This window comes from Ambystoma mexicanum, chromosome 7p, assembly GCF_040938575.1.
Source record: "Ambystoma mexicanum isolate Mex_15411 chromosome 7p, UKY_AmexF1_1, whole genome shotgun sequence".
NCBI lineage: Eukaryota > Metazoa > Chordata > Amphibia > Caudata > Ambystomatidae > Ambystoma > Ambystoma mexicanum.
In genome coordinates, this window is record NC_090939.1 from 32,059,451 (window position 1) to 32,075,277 (window position 15,827).

Sequence of the window (15,827 nt, forward strand, 5' to 3'; positions counted from 1 at the left end):
GTAGCACTGATATTTTAGGGGACAGTAATCTTTCTCCACTGTGGCCCCCTTGCTCACTTGTCTCTCTGCCCAGTCTACATGGTTCTGGCACATCTTGCTATGTGCATCAGGGAGAATGGAGTGGCCATACCCGACTGTCTCTGAAGCAGCTTTCTTGCTTCAACTCCATATGTTGGCTTCAGGCATCTTCAACTGTGTGGTCTTCCGACTGCACTGAAGTCTTACATCACCTCACCACCTGGGCACATAGGCTGCCCAACATTGTGTTTTGAGTGTCGTGGTTTGACATTTTTGTACAAGCCTAGCACTTCCTTTCTTTGTGATCACTTGGAAGAGCCTAATTACAAACTGGCTACCCACAGAAACCTATTTTTACAGGATAGATGAGCACAAATTGAGTTTTGTGAATGGCAACGCAACATCGAAAACATGAGCATTTAAAATAACCATTTAATTCTCTATATCTGTGGCTCCCTCATACCCATCAAAAAGAAGAAAATCAAATATTTAAAGCCATCAGTCTTTCTCTGCTTCTCCATGAGCAAAACCAATGGGTTTAATTTGAGGGGCATTGTGGCTACTAGCATGAACACATACGTGTAGCCTAATACTCAGATGTCCTGTCCCGGCAGATCAAAGGCCAACCGCAAGATGTTGGACTATGCATAGCATGTGAACATGAAACTGATTTTCAGTTAGCAAAATTGTGTGTATATTAAGTATTTACAAGGAACAGATTTCACCTAAAAGCACAGCTTTGAAAGGATAACCCAATTATTTGTAACAAGATTCGAGACCAAGGTGTTCTTTTGGCAGCTTCAGCTACTGGTTATCACAAGCAATACACAGAATGACGTCTAGAAGCGAAAAGACAAGAGGAAGAAATAGGGCACAGATTAGGAACCCACAGACACTACCTATGAGCTGTGAACTGAGATATGCACTGAAAATATGAAGCTCTGCCAAGAGGAGGGAGAAAAACAGCCAGACGATGGGTCTAAAGACTGGCAAAGTGAGTCAGCCTATGCCCCCGTCACCCTCCCCAAACGTAGCCTGTACATACCATCCACATTGTACACTTTCAGTCCTGCCATGTGCTTGGCTGCCCGGGACTTGGCCGCCGTCAGAAGAACTGGGTTATACACTGTAAAATCTTTGTAGTAATTCTCCAATATGACCACAGCAGCTCTCTGGATACTGGGGAGACAAGAGCAAAAGGTAGTGAGAAAAACTAGGCATGAAGGGATAAAGGCAGAGGTCAGCAGTTTTCCTACATTTCAAAATCCTCATGTCTCAGACGTGACATTGTAAGATCCTGAACCGCTGTTCAACTAGTTCATATAACAGCTCAAGTGACACTAATTGAGCATACTGTGTAGAAAGCTGATGTCATCAAACACACACAGCAAGAGATATTTAAATTACAGTCAAAGTTAAAGGCTCAAAACGGTCACGGCATGAACTAGTTCACAAAAATCTTTGTCCTATTATCAGCATTGCCTTATTTACATGGGCTGAAAAGCATATCAGCACTGTCACAATTATACAAATCATCATTACAATCACTAATATCTTAAAACTGCATTACAAAATATGAAAGAATCACTGCCTTTTGAAATAGTTTGTTACAAGGGAGTTTCTGTGCTTGGAACGCATTGATATGTGAGATACGTGGAATTTTCTTGCAAACAAACATTGATAGAGATTTAGCCCAAGCAAAGCAGGTCACTTGGGATATGCCATTAATGTGTTTCTTCCTGATAGAGGGGACAAAGACAGTCTTTCAGGTGGCCTAAAATTCACCCATCACCCAGGCAAACACTTGGGCTCAACTAGGCTATTCAGATGTTTTGGACTGCAACTCCCATCAACCCTAATCAGCATGGTCAATTTTAAGGCATCATGGGAGCCCTGGCCAAAAACATCTGGAGAGCCACAGGTTTCAGACCATCGAGTTAACCAACAGAATAGGGGTCAACTGCTTGATACTTGCATGTCAAAGAGCTTCTCTAGGTTGACTTGTAGCACAGAACACAGTGCCTGTTGGCCCATTGTTGCAATTATGACCGAGAAGGAGAATATAGAGGATTACCTATAGATTAACTCAATGAAACAGTAAAGTACAAGAATCGCCAATTAAAATGCATAACAACTCGTAGCTGGTTCATTATCGCACATGAATGGGAGGGTCTAGAAGCAGGGGTTAGGTCACTGACTGTAGGACATGGAGAAATGTGCATACAAATCTGCTCACGGCGACAGTCCAGCACCGAAATGCTAGGCAATTTATCTCTGAACAGGAGCACCAACAAATACCACAGAGAGGGCTGGCAAAGACGCTGTATCTCTCTAGATGCAGAGCAAGCAGTCCATGTCTCTATTAACCAGTGGCACATACATACAGACAAGTACAATCACAGCAAGAAAAGGATGCATGTTAACATTTAATCTAAGACATGACTGACATTACAGAAACCGTAAACCGGGAGCGAAGGTGTAATCATTTCAGATTGCAGTTAAATTAAAAACAAATCTATTCATGTGTATAGTACATTGAACAATTTGAGACCGTCGCACCAGTATGCGTAAACCAGTATACTCGAAAGAAACAGGGTGGGGCTGTGTGGGGGATAAGAGTAGGGTGAGGTGGAAGCAGCCCAAAAGCGCAATATATGGCCATAACTAGTTCCGCAAATCATGCCTGCAAGCTGAGCTTCCCGATTGGTGAAGGATTCCCAGTGTGATAATATTACAGACAGAAAGCGCTTTCATTGGGGTGAATCCGAGCAAATGATGCCATCTTGTTCTAGGAAAGGGGGGGTGGGGAAGGGGGGGGACTAGTACGTTGCCATCGAAAGAAAAGCAAATGCAATGTGAGGCCAGAAGGAAACGGACAATGCCTGCTATCTTGAACGACATCGGGTCGAGGGAATATTTCATCTAAACTGAGCACCGGAGACTCCACAAGGCACCGCAACTGTGCAGTGGCGTCCACGCCACAGTTAACGGGATGTCGGAGTGAATTGTGGAGAAAGACGGGAGTCAGTCAGTTAGGGGAGCAGCAACCATGGCAGCCAAGTCCTTGGTGGCGATGAAGACTGCGAGGGGATAGTGAGAGGTGTAGGAATAAAATGGGAGTCTACAATGATATTGCACTAAGCTGCATTCATCTGTGATGGTAGGCTTGCGAATGGGTGGAGAAGATAAAGAAGCTAAATATACTTTGCAAAGGACATCATGCAAGCTCTTCCAGGGGCAGGGGGTGTTTCTCCACAGACAGGCAAAGGAGCAGGCATACGCTAGGGAAAGATGTGTGATGCAGAGAGAAAAGAATGATGAGACAGACCCAATGCTAGGCATGGTTTATTTGTATTCATTTTATTTTTTACATTTATGAAGCGCACTAGCAGCCCAGAGGCATTGAGGCGCTGATACAAGGATATGTCTTAGTTACATGGTACAGAGATTGCTACTGGTTACAATAAACATAGCAGTTAAGAGCAGACAGTACAATACTTTCTTTTAGTTACAGGAGTCCTTTATGGATACAGTTAGCGAACAATGAGCACCCGGTCATAGTGGGTGATGGCAGAATCATACGAAAAGCATGAACTTCAACGCTTTGCAGAAGGCACGGTGGGAGGTTATTCCTCTGAGGTGAGGTGGTAGCGAGTTCCAATGGGTGGCAGCAATGAACAGGAAGCTGGAGCCTCAGGCGCGTGTTCACAAGACCTTAGGTACTGTGATACGGTTGGTGTAAGGGGTTCTGGTGGGTTTGGCAGTGTGTGGTCTTGAGATTCTTTGAGAGGGATAGAGGGGGGGCTGTGTTGTGTAGGCATTTGTGTGGGAGGGCCAAGGTTTTGAAGAAGACCCTTTGTTTGATAGGGAGCCACTGGGCTTGTTTCCTAGCAACTGTTATGTGGTATCTTTTGGGGATTTCAATGGCCGCCTTGAGCACGTGTTTTTGTAAAACCTGAAGTTTTTCAATGTTTTTAGCCCGCAAAGAGGGCGTTACAATATTCAAGGTGGGGTCCAATTATGGCTCTGGCTATGGTTAGGCAGTTTTGCTCAGAGAGGAAGGGTCTGGCTGCGGATAGTAGTTTGGAGTGGTAGGCCGCTGCGGATGCTATGGCGTTGACCTTTCTTGACATGGATAGGTTAGAGTCCAAGTAGACTCCAAGTGTTTTAACAGCTTGGGAGACCGAGATTTGAACATTGTCGATGGTGAAGGTGTTGTATTGTTTCCGTAGGATTTCAGGGGAGCCAATTAGAAGTTCAGTTTTTCCCCCATTTAGACAAAGCCAGTTTTCTGCCATCCATGTTTGGATGGTGGCGTAGATGGAGTTGAGGGTTTTGGTGTCAGATTCGTAGTCGTCTGTAAGGGGGATGAAGACCAGTGTGTTGTCAGTGTAATTTGTGTAGGTGATGCATAGTGCGTCAAGGATGAAGAATAATGGCCTGGTGAATAGGTTGTACAGGGTGGGGAAAATGCAGGAACCCTGCGGGACAACACACTTGATGTTGGGGTGTGCACAGGCTTGGTGGGAGAAGACCTTCATGGCTCTATCTTTGAGGAATGAGGTGATCCACACTGTGGCATTAGGCGAGAAGTTGGCAGCAGAGGATAAGTGATGGCAGAGTTTGTCGTGGTCAACGAGGTTGAAAGCTGCCGGCAAATCTAGGAGGAGGGAGGGCTTGTTTGCCTGCGTCTCTAATGTCATCCACTTGATTTTTGAGGTCTAACAGAGCTGGTTTGGTCTCGTGGCATTGGCGGATGCCAGACTGGCGGAGACCGAGAAGGTTATTAGCTTCTAGAAACTTTTGTACTTGGAGATCTGCTGCTTTGTCGATCTTTAGTAGAAATGGTACTGTGGTGATGGGTCTGTAGTTCCCTGGGTTAGTTGGGTCAAGAGAGGGTTTCTTTAGGAGTGTGCGTACCCAGGCTTCCTTAAGATAGGTTGGAACATGCCCCGTGGTGAATGAGGCGTTGATGAATGCGGTGAGAAAGGGGGCAAGAGTAGAGGCGCATTCTTTGATGAGTTGGGCGGGGCAGATGTCCCCTTTGCAGTTGGATAGTTTGATGGAATTAAGAAGATCAATGACTTCGGAATTAAGAAGATCAATGACTTCCTTTTCAGTGATGTCCTGAAAGGAGAAGAGGGGATATTCGCTCCCATTGAGGTTTGTGGGGTTTTGTCGCTGGTGGTTCGGAGATTGTTGGTGAGCTCTAATTTTGTTCTGAAGGGTGTTGAGTTTGCCCAACATGGCCGATTGGATGCTTTTGCACCAGGCTTTGTCTTTGGTGAAGGATTGGGGCGCCGGGTGTAGAGAGGGATTCTAACACCCTGAATATAGAGATCTCTTTGGTGTCCGACTTGGCATTGGCTATTCTAGTGTTAATGGAGGTGGCTTTGGCTTTAAGTATGGCCATTTTGTATTATTTGGCTATTTTATTGAACTCTAGTTTTGTGGAGTCGCTCGGTCTGGCTTTCCAAATAGAGAGAGCTTCCCTTTTCATGGTGCGCAGAGCCAGGAGTTCGGGGGTGTACCATGTGTTGGTGTGCTTAGTACGTTTCGGTTTCCTTGAAGTGAGAGGGGCGATGGAGTATGCTGCTTGGATAATGATGACGTTGAATGTGTGTACTAGAGATTCTGTGTCATTGGAGAAAGGGGGCTTGAAGTCAGGCACTGATAGGTGGGGTAGGAGCCTTTCTTTGGTAAGCAGGCAGGAGCTCCTGAGTACCGGGGGAAGGGAAGACTCTGGCTGGGGAGTAGCCTTTGTAGTGATCAGATCGAAGAGAATGATGTGGTGGTCTGTCCAAGGAAGGGGGGGAGTTAAGAGTTGATAATGAGGTGGCAGTTGTGGTGTGATATCCAGTCGAGGTTCGACCTTTAATGTGGGTGGGACTCGTGATGGCTTGTTTGAACTTTAGAGTTGCCAGAGTCTTATCTAGGGATTTGGCTGAGGGGTCATAGGGGTAATTTAGGCCAAGATTGAGTTCTCCTAAGAGAATGGCTTTGGTGGTTCTTTTTAAGTTGTCGGATAGGAGTTGCAGTAAGGAGATCTGGAAGTCGGTGGTGGGTCCTGGGGTGCAGTAGACAATGTGGAAGGAAAGGGTACAGTTGGGGGATGGGCTTAGCTTGAGGAGCAAGTGGTCACTGTGGTTGCCTATCTAACTGTCCACTTTTCTGATTGGGATGGTTTCTTTAGCTATCAGTGCTACCCTCACCCTCCTTTGTGATATGATATATTTTATTTATGATGCGCTCATACACAAGTGGGCGGTCTTGCCTGAATATTGTGTAGCTAGGTCGAATTGCAAGGGCTAGTGCTGGGCCGCAAGCTTCGGCGAGCCAGGTTTCGCCGGTTATGAGGTCTAGATTGTGGCTGGTAATGAGATCATGTATGTCCAAGGAGTGGGCTGGAGTGACCGGGCATTAATGAGGGTGCAGCTGAGTGGAGGGGTTGGTGCTGTGCCATATTTGGTGGGGGCGGCGTGGTCGAGGCCTTCGAGGGGTTGTTTCTAGTTGTGTTTAGTGGGCAGCTCGTTGGAGTGCCTCCTGAGTTTTGCATTCGTTTTTGAGGGCCTTATGGTGTCATGGGTAGTTCCATTTTGTATGGGAGACACATCACTAATGTTTCATGTCTGAAGCACAGGGGCAGGGGGTAGCCTTGTCAGTAGCAGACACAGAAGGTGTGGCATATGAGTCGACATGAGTAGGGGTAAGGGGATTGGCGACATGCATAGTAGTTTGTCCCATGGGAGAGGAAGTGAGTGCCTCAGAGGTTCAGAGACTTGCGGGTGGGTGCATAGGGACCAGAATGCATTGCAGTGTCACCGGGTGCACGACGTTCAGAGGTGGACCTTTCATCAAAATGCAAAAGCAAAAAGGGATGGGACATCGGTATAAAGTGATTTGGGGGAAATTGAGTGGGTTGGGCAGTACAGTAGCCATTTGAAGTATGTAGATAGTGGTAGGAAGTCTCCCTAACTGGGTAATGGTCATCTTCAGCAGATTTGATATGTATAGTGTTAGGGAGGGCACAGGCTCTATCTTGCATGAATCAAACAATTTCTATGTGTGTAGAGCGGGAAAGGGCACAGTATTTGGTAAAAAAGCAATAATCAAGGTGCAGCAGTCAATGTTTGGTGCAGGATAAAAATATACTACGATAGTTCATCTATGGAGAAGAGAGGGGGAGTGGGAGCTAAAGATGGGTGGGTCAGTGGACAAGTCCAGATGAGAGGACAAGTGGGTCTATTTCTAAACCAAGAAAGGATGAATAAATGGTTTGGGGAAGATATTGGAGGAGGTGGTAACTGTTTAAGCAATAGTGGGTTGAAGGTTTAACATCTCATAAAACAAGGTTAGGAGGATTAGGCCATATTCATGAGGTGTGTTCATTTCTTTCTAGAGATGAAAGATGGAGCTACACGAAGTTCCAGAAGCGAGACAGTTCTACATTTTTTGGGGCCAATCCTGAAAAAGATTTTCTGATGTATAAAGTGTGTTCTTTAGAACATGGCACGAAAGAAGGGGGAATGGTTTCCTTAAAACACTGGTATCAGCGCCCTACATAGAGGAGTTTTAGATACATCAAATGTCTGTCCAACAAGGCACCCCCTTACCTCTCAGACAGATTCACTAAACACACCTCCACACGTCCCATCAGAACAGCACAATCCAGCAGCCTAAAAATACCCAAGTTTAAACTTAAAAAAACAGGAGGTGCCAGCTTTCCAGTCCTCGCTGCGCAACCCTGGAACTCCATCCCTGATTCGCTAAGAGCCATATCTCCTTTCCACTGCTTCAAAACCAACGTCAAAAACTGGTTACACTCCCTAGACCACTGACCCTCGACTGCTCTCCGATACCTCTACCAGCCTCTCTCCAAAAAGACTTAAAAACTAACTATTATATCAATTGTATATATGTACATTTATTCCCTCACCTGTATATTTCTGCACATTATATATATAACCTGTAAATTCTGCTCATATCGTATGTTTTTATGCAACACTGTAAACTGCTCTGAGCCCAGATGCCCACGGGCCCGGCATGGACTATAAATGAATAAACAATTACAATAATTGCATACTTGTCAAGTGTTCAGGCCCCATTTCAGAGAATTACTCAAGGCTCAGACTTTTCCCTTGGGGGACATCAGTGTTCATTTTGCTTCAAGGAAGAACCCCTTTCTGATCGCTTTCACCATCTATTTCCAAGTGCAGTTCGATGATGAGGTGCGGGACAATATTAGGGCAGGAAGCGGTTCCAGGGTGAGAAAGTGGTACATGCACAGGCCTCCTTGGTGCATTCAAGAGATGGGATCTCACTGCATCATGCCCCTGCAGCGACTAGTGCACCACACAAGGCTTTGGAGCAGCAAGACCGTCATACATACATAACGAGGACAGGGCCCTGCAGAAGAACCACCTAGTTACCTCATATTACATGAAACCAGGGCCAAGCTATCCCATAGTCCTGAGCATCCTCCTGCAAGGGACTTGATGAGCTGCTGTCCTCAGGTGTAGGGAAAGGCAGGGGCGCACTCATGAAGCACGTGTGGTTCCTCCGTGGCACTTCTTGTATCAGAATGGTGTAATGTTAGCTTCTGACATTTCATCAAGTACATGATGATATTACGGTGGACCTGTAGTGTTCAGATGCTTGTGCATGGTGATCTGCTGCAACCAGAACGGCTCATTAGCAGTGGCTGCACATTGTTTCGAGGGATGCTGGTCTTTAATTTTATTAAGTTAATTTGGCGGTAACTAGCATTTAAATTGTGAAGGTACAATTATTTCAGAATGTGTGTGTTGAAAGTTTGTGCAAGCAATCAAAGGAGGTGCAGCGCAGATGCTATTGAAGCCATCTGAAAGCTGTGCAGTTAATGTTCACCCGGATGGAGATAGTGTGACCTACTGACCTCCATAAGGTCCCAGCTCACCGGTGGTGAGACACTCATCGGGCCACATGCCCCATCTATGGGGGGGGGGGTGTATTTATCCCGATGGGAACATGGCACTGGTAATGCGTTTTCATGTGTACCCAGTCATTTTCAGGAAAAAGAATAGCGATTGTTAAAAGATTTCCTATGTGCTGCTTTACCTCCATAGACATCCATGAAACCGCTCCACCTGTTGCTTTGGTTTTGAGCCTGATCGGGCTTTTGGAGTCGAGTACATGCTTTAATTATTGCCTTGCATAGGTCATCTGTTTTGGGGGCACTGATCAGTCCCTATGGCCATCAGTGCAGGGGGATTCTGCTACGCCCCAACCCCCCTACGAAATTCTCTGTTTCACACTGCACAAACTGCTTTACAGTTAAGTCTTCTAAGGTTAATTTGCAAACCTTTCTCTTTTGGTGGTAGCAGATTATACCATAGGGTTTAACAGGCGCTAAGTGTTAACTAACTCTCCCATGTCCCGATCAGTGGAGTTCTGACCAAGGCCTCCCCCCCCCAATGGGCTTACACTAAGGTGGTAGGAGAGGACCTCCTAAGACCGTTGCTTCATTTGTTCTTTTTTACTTGAACCATCGACCACCACTGCCAGGAAATCGGGGGCACATGAGGAGCCTATTTAGGTGGGACATAGCACTTCTTAACAGGCTGATATGATACACTCTGCGTGGTTAGATCCAACTGTTCCAGTCTTTCTTCACCAGCCCTCTCAAGCACTGCATCTCATGAAATACAGCAGTGTCCCACTGGGGGCTCAGCCCGCACATCCACAAAGACGTGCTATGCAAAAAGTTGGAATACACCCACCCCAAACATACATCACCCTCAGCCCGAGTGGTACCCCAATGTAATACAGCTGAGCCCCATGTATAATTCAGTCCAGAGGTACACACAGTTTGACTCGACTCTTAAGTCTCCACTGACTCTTCTGACAATTTCTCAAAACAGCCGTCCCCTCACCTGATAATTGATGGACTGTCAGGAACCTAGTCACTCCTACCTAACTCGTTAAGGCTAAAGAATGCACACATTTTACAACTAATTATAGCACTTCTAAATCACTGAACTACAGTCTTCCAAAAAGGCATTCCTTCCCACAGTGCTTCAAGGCCATACCAATGGCAGTAGGTGTTATACAAATACCACAAAACATAATATTACTTGAGACTTACACCTGCATGTTAGCTTTGCCAACACTGGTTGCGCCTCTTTAGAAAGACTCCTAACTCCAAGCAAACATTTTAAATTCTGACTTGTGACACTGAGACCCATCACCTCCAGCGAGGGAAGAGCGTTAAAAGGGAAAAAACACAGCATTAGGTTATGTTATTTTGACTTTTACTGTGCACAGAAGCCATAGCATGGTCTCCAGGCGCACAAGTGGCTCTGATGGCAGGGTGGGTTAGTGGGGGAAGACAGATACGATAGAGGTTGTGCTCTTCTGTTGATGTTTGCATAACCAGGAGAAACTGGTGTGTGTCAGATTTTTAAGTGAGTTTGATTGTGTGAACTGGCTTGTTGTATCCGGAGGGGTGGAGACCAGTGTCTGGGATTGTTTGCTGTTTGTGAATGTTTGTTATGTTGGATGTGCATTTTGTGTTTCGTGTGTAGTTTGGCACTTCCTTCTGGCCTGTGGGGTACTTGGGAGATATGCAGGAAGGGAGCAGGAGCCGGGGTGTTCAGTACTTTGGCTACCCCCATAAATTCATCTAAATGCAATACGTTGGCTACTCTCAAAATTCTCCTAAGAGTGATATATTGGCTACCGTCAAAGATGCATCTATAAGTGCAACGCATTGGATACCTTCACAATTGATCTAAGTGTCAGAGTTCATCTACATGCAACTCATTGGCTAGCTTTGGAGTGCAGCAAGAACAGTGCCTATGCTTTAAATATGCACTAAATTCAATCAGTTGCTATAGAGTAGATGCGTGCCTAAGTTCAGAACAGTGGCTATCGTCTAGGTATGCACTTAACTTCAAAACAGTGGGTATACTTTAACACGCACCAAGCTTTAAAACACCCAACGCCAGCTATGTCATTAACTACATAAAAAACAAATGCCATAGTCTTACATGAAGGCTGCTGCAGACAGTTTTGGGGCTTGGCTGGGGTGCCCTGGGCAAACAGGGGATGGGACATGCCCTAGGGAGCACTCCTAAAATTAGGATTTTCTTGTGTGTGGTGTTCAGGTTCAGGGGCCAATTCACGCTAGATGGGCATGCGAGGCAGAAGTAGGAAGGAGGAGAGAGGGGGGGAAAAGCATGAGTGGGCTCGGGAAAGTTGCAGAGGAGACAGACAAAAACGAAAAAAAGAAAGAAGACACGGGCAATGCACAATATTCTGTGCAAGATTCATAGGCGCTTTCCCAGACCGTGTGGTGATGGCTGGATGGCGCTGGAAATTGTCTCTTAATTACTAACCTGTTATCTAACTGGTTGATGTTTTGTTCTTTCCTTGCTTTACTGTGTTAGTGTTCAATACTTCTGCCCACCCTCCAACTAGATTGGGCCGTACTACCAGGAAGTCAGTACATGCTCTGAGTCTGCAGGAAAGTCTTTCCATCAGAGTCTTATGGGAGCAAGCGGCATCCCACCAGCAGAAGCAGTAAGCCCTGAGGCAGTCCACCCACCACAGCCCCACTAGGCCTCTGCGAGAGCCATCCAGGGATCGTATGCTACTTCCCTCTCCATGTCTCCCTCCCACAGCCCTGCTCCTCCCTTCTCATTCCCACCCTTCAATGTGGTTGGGCCATGCTTCCAAGAAGGCCTTCTGAACGGAGAGGCCCAGGGCAGCCTTGTCCGGGCAGCCGGCTAAGGTCTAGAGGCAAAAGGCAGTTCCCTTAGGCATCCCTTATTCCCAGTTTGCCCCGTTTGTCCCTTAGGCATCCCTTATTCCCAGTTTGCCCCGTTCACCCATGGACGCCGGACAGAACAACCTACAGCTACAACCAGGTAAGGTTTGTAGCTGTGCTCCGGTAAAACCCTGCCACTCCAGCACTAATACTACCGGCACTAAATGTGTAGATTTGCACGAGGTTCTTTAGTTGACCATTGTACTGCCAATTTATTGTGCTTAGTAGAGCTCTGTTGGTTAGCCCATGTATTGCTCTTAGAAGAATTGTGTACAATATAGTCTACTGTTTGATTCTAAGTGAATGTAGAATGTGGCCAGTGCATTGAATCTAGGCGAACGGGAGTGCGGACTAAGTGTCGGCACAGTTTGGCACAGCTTGGCAGCCTCCTTTTTCATTTGGATTTGCACTGTGATGCTTTCTGCAATTACCTCGTACTACCAGCGTGTGCCTTCAGATTGGTTTTGCCTGGCCTGGGAGCATTCTACTCGGCATTCACCAATCTTGTCTGGCAAATCTTCCATATAGTGCCTCCCACTACATGATGTGGGCGCGAGGAGGAGTGTGGACTGGGTGTCAGCAGAGTTTGGAAGTCTGAAGTCAGCAGTTCGGCGAGGGTGAGTACAACCTAGTGTGGTCCTTATATCGGCCTTTGTCAGTCATTAACACTAATTAGTTAATGTACGACCTGCGCAGTGGGCGCGGAATGATGCCGTTTCCTCCTATGAACTGGGCTCCCTTAAACGACTCCGAAATGCTGCAAGCCAGAAATCTTCCCCTCCAGTCTTCTCCGTTCTTGGATTCTCAACCTCTGACTGCACCTGATTTTACCGGCTGTGACCCAGCCACCTCTGCTACTCAACCTCCATCACTAACTGCTGGCTCCACCCCAAGGAAAAATTACTGCATATTTTCCAGTTATTTCCCGCACAATAAGATTGGATTTGGCATCTTCTGTTTGGGGTCAGATGTTATCTACTGAAGCTAGCGCCACTTTAAACATCAACAATTCTGTTTTTCACCTGACAGCGACTTATCATCTCAATTAACTCAAGGAAATGTGTCTACAAACATTCAAGATCGTATTTCCATGTTTGACTCTCCTGTGGACCTTTCAGGGTTGTTTTCTCATGAACTAGAATCCCCATCGACTTCTTCCTTGTCTTCTACTGTACAACTGTCTCCACGTGGTCTTTCAACATTATTTAAGAATATTGGCAGCAATGTCGAAGCCGGTCCGTCCAACGTTTTAAATTAAATCAACCAAATCCTTAGTGTGTTGATTAACTCATACAAAGGGATTAAGACAAACAAAATCCCATACTGTTCACCTTGAATAGTATATATGATATGGCATTTATACCGCCTATACACAAGTGTTTCAAGGCGCGACGAGGCAAGGGAGGGAGAACAGAGGGAAGACAGCGATCCTACTAAGCCAGGTATCATTCAGATCGTGCAAGTGCATGGGAAGGGGGAAGGGGAAGTGCAAGAGAGAGGGGGAGGGGAAAGTGCAGTACATGGGATAATATACTAAAAACAAAAGTAAAGTACGGGCAGCTGGTGGCAAGTGCAAGGGTAAGTGCAAACATCCAGTGTCAAGTGCTGGTAGAGGGACTGTATGGATACTGCTAGGCCCTGAAGACCCTCAGCATATGGAAACCAAGGCACAACCACCATACACTAGTGATACGACAGACACGAGGTTCGATTTCGAAGTACTAAGGTTTATTGCAAAATATGCTCAGTCGGCGGACTGGGTCTAACGTCTCGCAACGTGTGTCACCTAGACCTCGTGAGACGCAAGAGCGCAAACATCACTCAAGCGGTAACATATATACAAACATGCAATCTTCGAAGGCACATCAAAACCGCCCATAATGTATCTTCTAGGGCTAGGGTTCGGTGATTGACAATTATGACAAATTTGACACATTATGACAAGTTTCTTATTCAGTCTAATTATACTTATTCTAGCAAAAGTAGCAGATAGTAGCAGAGACAGTTATTTGTTATGGAGAGCATAAAGCACTTGTTCAGCAAGGATATCGTGTTCGCGAGAGAGACACATTCCATAGCACGTTATGTACCCATTTCTATTTGTGAACTAGGGGTCAGCCTGTTCTGAGGCAGATCTTCGAGGGAGGACCGCTAGGAGAATATAATTCATGCTTTAACTGCTTATTGCTACAGCTTTAGTAAAATAGGCCGGCACCTGGGCCGCAGATTAAATGCCGTTTCTGCTTGCCTCCAAGGACTTTGTGAGGGAGGAAAACAATGTATTTCTGTACTGTTTGGCATTCCAGTCTAGGTTGATCTTTCAACATGCAAGCTGTGGCCTCGCACCGTCTATGAGCTTTCAGAATAAAATACATTTTGCAAAGCATTTGACAGAAAGGAAAAAAGCAAATGGCAGATGTTACACAAAATGGACGCCCTATGGTTATACTGGCGATTCTGTGTTTACGATGTTTGTCACATGAAGCGATTGGTTTCCGGCCAACATAATATACCTACTATACTTGGTTAGGGTTGTTTCTGGACTAACAATACAGAGACAGTCCTGAATGCGGGGGTTGCCAGGAAGGTAGTGCAGGTGTGCGACTGGTGGTGGAGGGGACCTGGGCCCGAAATCAGAGGGTGGCCAGGTAACCAGTGCAGTTTCAGCCAGGGGTTCAGCAGGGGAGATGAGGAGAAAAAGCAGAAGCAAAGAGAAAGGTTTTGAGGTGCTCCCGGAACTGGAGATGGTTCTCCTCAGGTTCCAGTGAGGGTGTTCCAGAGGGAGGCCCTAGCCGAAGAGAGAGAGATCTACCATCAACCCGTTGCTTGGAGAAGCAACTGACCCTGAGGGCGTTTGTGGTGGACGAGCGAAGAGCTCGAGAAGGAAGACTTGTTTAAATTTGAAAACTTCAATGCATACGATAATGCTAAGAATATCTTACAATCTAAACAGAGAAACCCAGTCTGTGGGACTATTCCCAACGTTGGAACAGACCCCTTACTCCCTATGGTCGTTTGTCTGCCCAGAAGGGCATCATGAAATCGAGCTTGGGAATTCAAACATGTTTTATCAGCTCATTAGATGTGGACACATCTGTCTCTGTAAGTCACAGTGGTCCTTGCTTGCCTACTATTGTTGGGTCTGTTGACCCATTGTTAAATCTGACCTTGTCTGCCCCAATTGACTGTTTAGTCTTGGAAAATCTGCTTTATTCCTCCAATTAGACTTCTGCTAATATCTCTTCTCTCACGGTTGTTATTCGAACCCTTCCAGTCACTGTTGCTCCGAGTCTGCTTAGTGCTCAGGTGGTTACCGCCTGCAAGAGAAAAGTGAAGCAGCCAAAAAAATCCAAGAACATACCTTTGATTAATCTTAACAAGCATGCAACAAGAACAATGTGTTAACCATTTATTGAACCAGCCTTCTGGGAAAGCTGCATTGGCTAAAGATGTTGCATGTGTGTATAGGCCTAATGGCTCAATGCCCTGTCAGCCTGGTTCAGCCCTTGATGAAAACGATTGTCTCATAATTCCCAATCCGTTTTACTTTCTACATTGATTCAACCAGTACCTGCTGCTGAGACAGTGCCTACTTATGACCAATCACTGTCTACTGCCCCTAATTCAGGGTCATTGCAACGTCACAGCGGATAATCAGTCCAACAAGAACTTTCGTCCATATGCAGAGTTTAGGGGAGAACATTCCATCATAAACCATCCGCCCCTGCCGGTTGGGTGTAGAAATCCCTTTACAAACGTTCCATCACGTATCGAGACATCAGTTGGACCAGCAGACACTAATGCCCCTTTACTGACCGGAGCATGAAGGAACCCCTTTTCCAGTTTACATCCTAAGGACCCTCATGCTCCTGACCAGTTTGGTTCTTTCCTAACGCAAAGTCATAATTCAGTGGCTTACTGTACTACCACCCTCAAGACTTCATTTGAATACGGTTCTAATAATGGTAGATCTACCAAAAACCATGTTTATAGTGTGCTTATA

General features: G+C 46.0%; 1 protein-coding gene across 3 annotated transcripts in view; it reads right to left on the reverse strand.

Annotated features, from left to right (window-relative positions):
• Window positions 1-15,827, reverse strand: part of VANGL1 (VANGL planar cell polarity protein 1) — a 609,741-nt gene that overhangs the window by 193,233 nt on the left and 400,681 nt on the right. For all 3 annotated transcript variants that reach the window (XM_069635702.1, XM_069635704.1, XM_069635703.1), the window contains exon 5: window positions 1,064-1,197. In XM_069635702.1, coding sequence (XP_069491803.1) covers window positions 1,064-1,197 — 134 coding nt within the window. The remainder of the gene's footprint in view (window positions 1-1,063; window positions 1,198-15,827) is intronic.